Source organism: Alligator mississippiensis, chromosome 9 (genome assembly GCF_030867095.1).
Source record: "Alligator mississippiensis isolate rAllMis1 chromosome 9, rAllMis1, whole genome shotgun sequence".
NCBI lineage: Eukaryota > Metazoa > Chordata > Crocodylia > Alligatoridae > Alligator > Alligator mississippiensis.
Genome location: NC_081832.1, coordinates 66,864,270 through 66,876,410, shown reverse-complemented (window position 1 = coordinate 66,876,410; position 12,141 = coordinate 66,864,270). Strand labels below are relative to the sequence as shown.

Sequence of the window (12,141 nt, the reverse complement as noted above, 5' to 3'; positions counted from 1 at the left end):
CAGGCATAGGGTGTGCTGGGTCGGGGCTGTGTGTGTGGGTACCCACTAGTACTGCCGGGGGTGGCAGCAGCTGGAAGGAGTGGCCCCAGCCCTGCTGTGTGCCCAAGGGACGGCAGGACACACCACGGCAAACCAGCACTGAACAGGTGTGGGGCAAGTTGGGGCTGCATGCTGTTGGCAGTGGCGGGGAGGTGCTGCAAGGTGCATGGGCTCTTACAGGGCAAGGGCAGGTGCTGACTGGCTCGGGGGTGCACGTGGGGGGGCTCCCATGCACACCCCACAACCGCACCCTCCCCCACACCTCCCAAAGGAAAGGAAACTGGGGGTTGTCAGTTGAAAACTGAACTCAAATAACAGCAGGATTTTGGTTATATTCTATTTTGAATCTACTTGGCCTTCATGGTTAAGACAACTTGCCCTAGAATTTCACTTTTTGCTAAACTGGAGAGCTGTTAACTTTTGGGATTGTCTCAGAATTTCATTAAAAGAATGAAGTGGGACTGAAAGATTAACAAGGTGTAGGTAAAGACCATGAAAGGAAAACATAATACAATTATGACTCGAATAAGTGTCCCTTCTAGTGACTTTTTTTTTTTTCTTTTCCTTTAATAGACCTCTCAGGCTGACTCAAAAGATAAGAAAGTGGATCAGCCACCTCAAGCAAAGAAGGCTAAAGTAAAGACTACTACAGTGGACCTTCCCATTGAGAATCAGTTGGTGTGGCAGATTGGAAAGGACATGCTGAATTTATACATTGAAAATGAGGTAAATGTAACTGAATCATATTTCTGCCTCTACCCACAAACTGATCCAGACAGCTGGTCATGAGGCATATGCTGTTCCAACTGGGAAATGACAAAATGGGATGGTAGGGTAAGCAGATATTCATAGATTGTAAGATTGGAAGGGACCTCAGAAGATCATCAGGTCCAGCCCCCTGTACTTGCTAGAGTCAGGTGACCCCCAGCAAGGTGACTGTCTAGTCTCCTCTTGAAGATTTCTAGGGTAGGTGATTGCACCACCTGTGGAGGGAGCTTATTCCACTGTCTGAACACCCTGTGAAGAAGTTTTTCATAATGTTGAGCCTGAATTGATCTTCCAGGAGCTTGTGGCCATTTCTTCTGGTTTTCTCCTTGGGTGCCCTGGTGAATAGCTGCTCACCAAGCCCTTGATGTACTCCCCTAGTGTAGTGGTAAGCTGCTATCACATCCCCTCTCAGCTTTCTTTTCCTTGGGCTGAGGGATCTGGGACTCTTCAGCCTTTCCTCGTATGGTTTGCCTTTTAAGACTGCTCATACGGGTGGCTCTTCTTTGGACTCTCATGCTTGTCCACGTCCTTGTTGAAGTGTGGCACCCAGAACTGGACACAGTACTCCAGCTGCGATCTCACTAGTGTTAAGCGCAAGAATCGCCTCCTTGGCTTTGCCGGAGATGCATCGATTGATGCATGCCAGAGTATGTTTGCCCTATTGGCTACAGTGCTGCACTGCCAGCTCATGACAAGTAAAAAAGGAACAATATGACTGACCTTCTCCACAAAGAACAAACTTTAGCAAGTTTTTTTAGCCCTTTTACTGATGGGGCAGGAACTGTTGTTTACTTCAGCATGTTGTACAAATTGGATGGGATTTAAAGTGTATCACCTTGTGAACCAAAATGTAGGCAACATGACAAAAGTTGTAGAACCCATAAATGAGGTGTGACTCGGATGGTTGTGGCTTTCCTGAGCACCTCCTTTGTGTCATGCAAGGTTAGTACTTTAAAGGCCTAAAAAAGCATGTTGCATTGACAGGAAGTAGATAAGAGTTGGACTCTACAGGGGTCCAACTCCTCTTTGAGCCTCTCTTGCTGCCATTAACAGGGTGTTTTTGCACGTTTTTATTAAGTTGATTTCTTACTTCCTGAGTCAAGTAGCATCTAGGGAGCCATTCAAATTTGATTAATAAAGGTTGTTCACCTCGAAGAACAACTCTTTACGAGGAAAGGAACTGTGAGAAATTAACTGTTTAAAAGACCATGGTATAAAATAGCCACTACCTTTTAATAGTTGTGTAAAGAATCCAGTATGATGGATCATCTCTATTCTTGTAGAAGGCTGGGTAGATTTGCACCTTTTATAAATTGGTGGTGCTCTACCTTTTGGCCCTGGAGCCTAGATAAATGGCACATGGCCTGTCAATGAGCTGGACTGAGCCACAAGCCACCTCCCTGGGTTTAGGCCCTGCATGCAGGGCCTTATTATCTGTCTTGCAGGGCTCCCTGCAGGTCTGGAAATTAGGCAGCAGGGGATCAGCAGTTGTTGCCACTGCTTCCCCACCACCACATTTTCAGACCTAGGGGGAGCCCACTGGGCTGGATAATGCAGCTAATTTAATCAGATGCTATGGTTAAATTCATCCTTCCTTTATAAAAGAAACGGCATGATGACAGAAAGCAGAAAATGCACCTTTTCAAACTAAAGGTGCTTAGTATTTCTCTGCAGTTCTTCCTAGAATATTTTAAAGCCAAATGAATGAAATGGACATGTGGAACAACACCCTAGTTAGCAACTTCAACAATAGAATGGGTTCCTAGAGACTTAATTCCTTTTAAGGGCATCCCTAATCAGGAATAGTCATCTTGGGAAGCAAGCTGCTGCTCAAGAAACCCATATGTAAGGTAGTAAGTCATCTTGATTTGAAGTGCCAGGTTAGGACTTCACACCTTGTTGGTGTCATCTGCTTTTTTGCATGACCTGTTGAACATGGACAGATGAGCTTGCTGTAGAAATCAGATTCTTACTTGAATAGAGAAAGATAATGTTGGACGTTCTGTACTAAAATCTGTTCTTCACTGTGGCCTTAAATATTACTGTTTTTTAAATTATGATTGGTCTTGGCTTTGGACCCAGAGAAATTCAAGATTTTTTCCAACCCAGATAGTAGTTATTGCACGTTTTAACAGCTAAACTAAATAAAGCAGTTGATCTTAAAGAAAGTGTGTGACAGATTTAATTTTTTTCCCTTTTTTTTTTCTGCAGGGTAAAATGATCATGCAGGATAAATTGGAGAAGGAGCGGAATGATGCCAAGAATGCAGTAGAAGAATATGTGTATGACATGCGAGACAAACTCTGTGGCATTTATGAGAAATTTGTTTGTGAAGATGTAAGTACAGACAAATTAATTAATTACTTGGGATCTAATAGTACAGATGCACTGATACGTCGGTTGCCTATCAGATTGGCACTGATAAAAGGGAAATTCACATTATCGGCTGTTGGCTTTTTTTGGCTGTTATAGCTGATTTAATGCTTATTGATGATTATGTGTTCTGGCCAGGGCCCCCAGGTGCCTAGATTCCCTTGGGAAATGGTGGGCTTTCCCTGGCAGGCAGGCAGCGTTCTAGCCTGCTAGGGATCCTTCTTAGGGTTGCCAGGAGTGAGATGCCGGGGATGCTGCGTGCATGTGCATGGCTGCACTCTTGCACAGGGCTAGAAGTACAGCTGGGCAGTGTTGAGAGCAGCTTCCTGCAGGTAAGTCTGTGGAGGGAAAAGTGTGGGGAAGGGAAGGAGCATGGGCGGTGGGTAGATTGAGATCCCCACAGTGAGGGAAGGAGGAAGTAGGGCTGGGGGCACTGCCTAGTGAGGGCAGTGCATAGGACCCAGGGTGGGAAGCAGGATGGAGCCAGGGAAGGCTCATCCAGAGCGTGTGGGGGAGGGCAGCTCTCCGGCACTGCGCATACCCCCTGGGGGAGGCATGGAACAGCATGTGTCTCCTCCCAGATTTGTGTGGGGCAGCACACCCACCAAGGAATGCTCCTAATTCTCATCCTCTGAATTTAACTTCCCGTCTTTCATTCCCGTAGGAGAGAGAACCCTGATAATGCTGCTAATTAACCAAATGATAATCAGCAAATTATCACGGTACAGCACAGACTTCTGTATATGGCAGATGCAGGCTGCCTGCTGTGGTCTCGGGGCTCTCCACCTTGCTGCCTTTGCCCAGGTAGCCTTGCACTGGCTGCATGTCCCCGCCCACCTGGCAGCAGTGGGGGCAGCAGGTTGTGCCTTGTGCTGCCAGGTGGGCATGGGATGTGCAGCTGGCATGGGGCTCCTGGGACAAAGGCAGCAGAGCAGAGAGCCCTGTGCCCCTGGAGGGCAGCTTGCATCTGTCCCCTGCACAAATCTGTGGTGGACCATGATAATTTGCTAATTATCGTTTGGTTAATTAGCAGCAGCAGCAGCAGCAGCATCAGGGTTCTTTCTGGGAATGAAAGACTGGAAGTTTAAATCCAGAGGGTGAGAATTGGGAGCATTCCTTGGTGGGTTGTGTACCTTTTGGCACTCCCCCCCCCCCCCCCCCGATTAGACTCTATTAATGCTGTGAATTGAGCAATTCTTAAATTTATAATCCATCTTCAGATGTGTGAAATCTTATTCCTTCTCACTTACTGTATTAAGCATACCGGCTCGAAATGGCCTATTGTATTAAAGCCAGGCCTACAGTAGAATGTTCTGCAACACAGTCACTTTATTTCAATTACTATATAGACAAAGGAACTAAATCCCTAATATAAAAATGTACTTTAGGTTCTATAACTTATTTAACTGGGGGAACTAATACTCTTTGCCAGTGTAGTATAGTCTAAACAAGTCTGTAGTGCAGATAGCCTTGAAAGAATGACTTTCTACTGTTTGCCTACACTTCACACACTATCATAGAAAATGAGGGTTGGAAGGGACCTCAGGGGGTCATGTCTAGTCTAACGTCCTGCTCAAAGCAGGACCACCCCAACTATATCGTCCCAACCAAAGCTTTGTCTAGCTGGGTTTTGAAAACCCTCAAGGAAGGAGCTTCCACCTATCTGGGAAAACTTTCAGTGTTTTATTACCCTCTTAGTGAGAAAACTCTTGATATCTAGCCTAAACTTCCTTTGCTGCAACTTGAGACAATTGCTCCTTGTTTTGTCATCTGCCACCACTGAGAACAGTCCAACTCCCATCCTCTTTGGAGCCACCCTTCAGGCAGTTGAAGACTGCTATTATGCTTCTCTTCTCTAGACTAAACCAGTCCAGTTCCCCAGTCTTCCCTCATAAGTCATGTCCTGCAGCCCCCTAACCATTTTCACTGCCCTCCACTGGACTCTCCAGTCTGTCCACATTTTTGTAGTGGGGGGCCCTAAACTGAACACAGTACTCCAGATGTGGCCTCATCAGTGCTGAATAGAGGGGAAGAATCTCTTCCCTGGACCTATTGGCAACACACCTACCAACACAGCCCAGTATGCCGTTAGCCTTCGTTGTAATAAGGGCACACTACTGGCTCATATTCAGGTTATTGTCCACTGTAACCCACAGGTCTTTTTCTGCAGAGCTGCTGCCCAGCCAGTCAGCCCCCAGCCTGTACTGGTGCATGGGATTGTTCTGTCCTAAGTACAGGACTTGCACTTGTCCTTGTTGAACCTCATGAGATTCCTTTTGGCCCAATCCTCCAGGTCTAGGTCACTCTAAAATGTCCAAATTCCACAGTTCGTTAGAACTCACAAAATTGTTCCCTTTCATCAGCTGTTTCAGGAATATCCTTAATCTATTTTAAGCTACAGTTTTTTCTTTGCAGAGTGTATACAGGTAATATTGTATACAAATGAATAACTTCTGGGAATTCAGTATTCTGCAATGTTTTTGTTCTTAGGATCGAAATAGTTTTACTCTGAAACTGGAAGACACAGAAAACTGGCTGTATGAAGATGGGGAAGACCAACCCAAACAAGTTTACATTGATAAACTAACAGAACTGAAGGTGAGCGATTCTCCACTAAGTGAAGCCTTCAGATCTCATAGGGTCCCCACATACAGGGGCATGCATTTGTTGCAGCACCAATTTGTGCTGCTGCTTTTTTGCTGCTTTGTGCACCCCCTGAACATTGGGTTTGCTGCAGGGCAAAATGCACCACTTCAGGGAAACTGCTGTTTCCCCGCTCCCCTTGGCACCCAGTGTGCTGGAGGAGCCAGGGGATGTGTAAAGGAGTGCCAGATGCCAGAGCATCTCCCTGGAAGACATGGCCTCCAGTTGCTCTGGCACATGCTCCTGGAGTGTGCACCACACCACTTTTTTTGTATCAGTAGTTTCCCGTATGAAACTTTGCTGCACTACAAGCAATTTTGAGTAGGGCCGAGTTAATGCATAGGCAAACATTGGCATATGCCTAGGGTCCTAAGTGAAGAAGAGTCCCAGTTTTGCTTATTTTACATATTATAATTGACTGAAAAAAAAGTAATATAAAAATGTCGTCATCAGCTGGGGGCCCACAAGTTTGTTTGCCTAGGGCCCACTAAAGGGTTAATTCAGCCCTGGTTTTGAGGTGCCACAGACCACATTGGCACACTCAACTGGATATGCCCACACTGGCATGCTCATCTGGATGTGCCCACACTGGCTACAGAGTAGGTGCTGTTTGAACCTAGATGAGCTGGTATGTAGGGTTACCTCCAAATCTTGGAAAACACTTAAATTAGCAGTGGAAGTCCTTTTTCATCTCAATGAAAAAAAAAAATGAAATAAATGCTTCTGGTGGTCCGAGTATTGCATTGTGTGGGCTTTTTCCTTTTCATCAAAAGTTGCTTGGGAGAGGAAAGGAAGAGTAGACATGGAAAATGCTACTTGCTTTTGAAAGGTAACAGTACTTTTAACAGGGAAATAATTTTTATAAATCAATGTTATGGATAGATACTTTGGAGACTAGAAGAAAATGCTACCTGGCAAGTAAGATTCTGTATTGGCAGTAGATGATGCTTTAATATCTCTAGCTGGAATAGTGAACAGAAAGCTTTATGTAACTGATGAAAGAGTGTATAATGTTAAATGTTTTTAAATATCACAAACTAATTAGTTATTTATGCTAGAGCTTCCAAATCTGGCTTAAGCTGTCCTGATTTGATTTCCATAGCGCGCCCCCCCCCCCCCCCCGGTCTCAGGATTTTTTTTCTATATTTATATTTTGTAATAATGGTAAAGGATGCAGTAAGTCACTGATACTCAGCATGTGGGGTATTGCCTCTAGAAGAGACGCAGTCCTAACCAGGAGCAGGAGGAAAGGCTGACAGACATCTGTCTTCCTCTAGTCTCAAATTTCTTTTTAAAAAGCAGCTGCAGAGAATCTTTCAACAAGAGGTTTGGGGTGAATCAAAGTAACAAGCTTTCCCCATATTGAAGCTGGCGTCAGCTTTTGCCTGTGATCAGAATGTCAGTACTTTTAATGATTACACTTACACTTTCAGTAAAAGCACATAAAATGATGACTTACGAAAAGAAAAAGAATAGCAATACGTGGTATGGCCAATAATATGAACTGACTTATTTTTCTGCAGTGTTGGAGAGGAATTAACTTTTAAAATGATTTAGAAATTTCTGTCATCAATGTGTGAGGCAAGGATTTCTTAGGGTGATAATAGAATTTATTGGGCCAGTTGCATAGTTGGGATAGTTAGATGAGCTTTTGTGAGTGCATGACAGATCTCTAATGCTGTGCATTCAAAAGTTCACCTAACTCTATCCCAACTATGCAGTTGGTCCAATAAATGCTATCACCCTCAGAAATCCTTGCCCCTCAATTTATGTATCATCATGACTACAACATTTTATTTTTGGTATCTTCCAATATGGCATCAAGAAATTTCTCTAGATCCTATATAGTGCTGTAACTTCTCTTTAATTTTTTTTCTCAAAAACTTTCCTGTGTTTCATTTCAGGCTTTGGGTCAGCCTATTCAGGCAAGGTTTCAAGAATCTGAGGAAAGACCAAAAGCATTTGAGGACCTTGGAAAACAAATACAACAATACATGAAAGCTGTTCATGCATTCAAAGCAAAGGTATTTTCCCATTTTCTGTAAGGAAATATTATACAAATGTTGTCCGCTGCGTGTGGCACCCCCCCCCCCCAAAAAAAAATATATCCCTTTTTAATGTAGAGATGAAGTGGAAATAGCTAACAAACCTGCAGCCTTTGGCTGGGGAGTGGTGGCAGGAATTAACTTCACCTGGGTTTCTCATGAAGACAACCAGAATTCTGGGATAAATGCTGGTATTCTTGAGGAGAGTATTTGGCTGGGGAGAGGTGGGGTTCTGGATGTCTTCCCTTCCATTTGAAGAGAAAGCACCTTTCAGTTTTTCAATTTGACCATATTGATAAACGTACAGCGAGCTGCATAGGTTAGTGTGTGAGCATTAAGGCAAGTTCCAACTGACAAACAGTACAGCGGAGGGATAAGATTTAGATGAAAAACAAACAAATTACTAGCCTAAATAGTTAAATAGGGTTGCTGTTAAATATATTGTAATCTTTTTTTTTCTTTTTTTTTTTTTCTTTAGGATGAACAGTATGACCATTTAGATGGAGAAGATATAGGAAAAGTAGAAAAGAGTGCAAATGAAGCCATGGAATGGATGAACAATAAGCTCAATCTGCAGAACAAGAGAAGTCTTACTTTAGACCCTGTTATAAAGGCTAAGGACATCCAAGCTAAAACGAAAGTGAGTAAATGACACTGCAGTAAAGGAAGGAATAAATTGTTGTTGTGAAGATTTGTCTTGGTTACCAGTGTTTCTTTACTTTCATCCTTTAGTGCTTTAAGGATGAAATCTTTCTGCAAATAGAAAATTCTCAGTAGATGGACAGTACCATTTTAAAGCAAAACAAACTACATAACCTACCTTCAGTTTATTGGCATCCACCTTGTATAGTTAATTTAATTTGAGCAATGAGCTAAGGTATAATTGTTGGTATGAGCTTTGATATCTTATTTTTCTTTCTGTTATAGGAATTGATAAGTTTCTGCCATCCTATAGTCACAAAACCAAAACCCAAGGTTGAACCCCCAAAAGAGGAGCAAAAACCGGCTGAACAGAATGGACCAGTAGAAGGCCAGGGAGATGCCAACAATGGGTCCCAGGCTACCGAACAGACCACCAATGAAGCTGCCCCAACACCTACAGAAAAGAAACTTCCTGAAATGGACATTGACTAAATTTCAGCACTTGTTTATATTACAAACTACAATAAAGCTTTAAGTTGTCAACTTCGTCTGTTCTGAATACAAATTGGAGCAAGTGAATACTTCAGCTTTCTTGTAGTAACTTTTTTGGAGAGGGTTGATCGATGTGTCAAGTCAGAATGCTTAGGTAGTTAGCTGCTCAGTCAAGTTGTATCTTGCCATAATGATTGTATTTAGAAATTCCTGGTAATTCATTACTAGACTTAATGAAACAGCCATTAGCAGGCCCTCTATCATGTTCATGCTGATGAGTCAGTCTTGTTTTTAAAGCAATGAGAGAGAGAAAACTAAGCTTTTGACTTACCACTAAATTTCTATTGTGGATGACAGGAACAAATGTTGTAAGTGTCCATTAATATGTTGAAGACTACAAAGAAATGGCAGAAGGAGTTTTAGCTCTCCTAGAGCGTGGAGGAATATAAACAAACTGAAATAATACTTGAATTTGGTCCTTGTTTCTCATTAACACAATGGTGATGTTTCCTATGTGGGTTCCACTCGCTTCATGTCTGTAGTTATGCATTTGACAAATATGTAAGATAAATGAAGCCATTGGTGAGGGTATTCTGTATACCAGTGGCAATGCATTCCTCAGAAACTGCATTTCTTTTCCAGCTGATGCCAACACTGCAGTCTGGGTTGAGTGAACCAAAAATCAAATTTGTGAGATTGAGTAGCAGTTTCCAGCCAACCTGCTGTTACATATGCAAGTGTGTATATAATAGTAAATTCTCACCAATTATCTAGATAAAATGGAAACTTCTGTGTGTAAGTTACATTCTTTGCTTGTAGAGAGAATGAGAACTTAGACTCTGGCTGCATACATTGATGGATGATTCTAGTTGCTAACCTCTTTTTTTTTTTTTAAGGGATATGCTACTTTCATAAGGCCTTTAAGTTTGTCTTTTTTGTTGGAAGTTAACGAAGCCAAGCAGTTTAAATTATTCTCTCTTTTTTCTCCCTATGAACTCTACACAATGACTTCCTTGCTTCTATTGTCGATAATTGTCAAAGCTGTACACATTTGTATGTGTTCAGTTCAAAAGTTAAAACTCCCATATAGATATTGCAAGAAATAAATGCACTGCATTTTACTGAATGAACCTTTTAAAACTTGTTTTGCCATCAAGGAAACAGCTGTAGCTTTGCATCTGGGACTGACTGCTAAGGAAAAGTAGCCTCTGTTCAACTTGCTGTAGTGGTCATCTTTAAAGGAACGTGCAGTGTGTGTGTGAGCTGAGTACATTCCACTTTTGTTCTTTTTAGAAGCATTCTTAAGGACAAGCATTATGGTTTTGTCCTTCTGGAAAGAGTGAAAAAGTGCTTCTATCATGATTGACTCAAATCACTTTTATAGGGGCATCCTATAACAAACATGGTTTAACTCAAGGTAAATGGGTAACTTCCTGTTTTAAATAATACTACTTCCTATACCACTTTTGCTGTGTGAAAGCTATTGCATTATAAGTTGGAAACCACTACCTGGACACGCTTGGTATTTACAGCACCCTTCCCCATATTTAAACTCTCTTTGCAGCTGCTATCCAGCAACTACCAAGAATATTTGTGAAACATTTATGCCCTACTCTAAATGCACATTTCTGACCCAGTCTTACCATTTTGCTTCAGTCACTTCTGTGACTGCTGTAGCTACTTGTGCCAGTTCTATTATTTCTTCCATAGCATCCTTCAGTGAGATTAGTGCTGGCTTCTGACATAATCACCATATTTATCTGCCCTCTAGTTAGACACAGAATCAAATGCCAACCATCAGTACAACCTAATAAAAAGGTTACTTTAGATCTTAAGCCATATTTTGTCTGCTTCACATACACTGGTAACACTTTTCAGTCTCCTTTAAAATAAAGTTCCTCATTTTGAATGTGTGGGCCTCTTAAGATGAGGTGCTCTACCAATTAAACTGCTTAAATATGGCATTTCTTTACAGGCAGCCTCAACAGCTATAATCCATAAGGCTATAGTTTAATTTGCCTCCAACAAGCAAGCAGCATTTTGATCTTTTGCTTCCAAGGAGGGGAGGGAAGGAGTTGTGTGTCGCTTTTAGGGGAGGAGTGGGCAGAACACTTGCACAAAGTTAAAAAAACAAAAATTGCATTACTGAGTCTTGAAGTTTAACACAAATTATCAAACCTATCTGTTCCTGTAGCCTTAAAATCCTGTGAAGCATTTTGTTTGATCTCTTGAGGAGGAAAGTTGTGACTTGAAGGGGCAGGTATAGGGAAATTATACCGATTGCTAACTTCAACCAAAGCAAGAAATACTGAGATACATTCTACTCCAGTTGCATCCAAAAGACCTAATTGGACCTTACCATGCACTGTAAGACATGCCCTGAACGCTCAACACTATACTAGACGTGGTAAAACTGTATTTTTAGGGAACTGTAGAACTGCTGCTGCTCTATGGCAGTGTTTCTCAACCTTTTAAGTAGCAAGTATCCCTTAACTTCTGAAAATTTTAATAAGTGCCCGAGCATTCAATTTTCCAGGGGATTTTATATTTACAGACTGTGCCATATGTTGGAAGAAGGGATGTGTAGAGAAGGCTGTGATATGACAGATATCTGATCTGGTGTGGATAGAGTTGCCACCTCTTACACCAGGGGTGCACAACTCAAGTATGTACCTGGGCTAGAGGCCATGTAGGCCAAAGCTAGGAGGGCTGAACCAAATTATTACTGGGGCTGATGCCAAATTATTACAGGGGAATTTAAAGCACCACGCAATATGTGGCGCACCAAATTTTTTGTCATAGTGTTGAGAGGAAAAGAGGGTGAGAGAGAGAGAGGAAAAGGGCAAAAGAGAGTGTGTTAGGATACCCATGCACCCCCCGCCTGTCTCTCACATACCCCCAGGGGTACACGTACCACAGGTTGAGAAACTGCTCTAAGGCACGTGGGGAAAGCTGGCCCATGTTCTTTCATCAGCAGTTGCAGCTTAAGGTTAACTGACCATAGAGCTCAAGCTCCAGTAGGTGCGTGAACTGCTATTTTAAAACTGCTAGCCTAAAGGTAGATACCGGGAAACATTTTCCAAGTCCATCAGTGCCTTAAAGTAAGAATATAATTAAAGCTGAAATAATTTTGGTTTCA

The 12,141-nt window shown here is 42.4% G+C and overlaps 1 protein-coding gene across 1 annotated transcript in view; it reads left to right on the top strand.

Moving 5' to 3' along the window:
- HSPA4 (heat shock protein family A (Hsp70) member 4) overlaps nucleotides 1-10,128 on the top strand; it is a 34,970-nt gene extending 24,842 nt beyond the window's left edge. The window contains exons 14-19 of the mRNA XM_006263398.4: nucleotides 613-765; nucleotides 3,019-3,144; nucleotides 5,671-5,778; nucleotides 7,728-7,847; nucleotides 8,347-8,508; nucleotides 8,796-10,128. Coding sequence (XP_006263460.3) covers nucleotides 613-765; nucleotides 3,019-3,144; nucleotides 5,671-5,778; nucleotides 7,728-7,847; nucleotides 8,347-8,508; nucleotides 8,796-9,002 — 876 coding nt within the window. The 3' untranslated portion in view covers nucleotides 9,003-10,128. The remainder of the gene's footprint in view (nucleotides 1-612; nucleotides 766-3,018; nucleotides 3,145-5,670; nucleotides 5,779-7,727; nucleotides 7,848-8,346; nucleotides 8,509-8,795) is intronic.
- The last annotated feature ends 2,013 nt before the right edge of the window (nucleotides 10,129-12,141 follow it).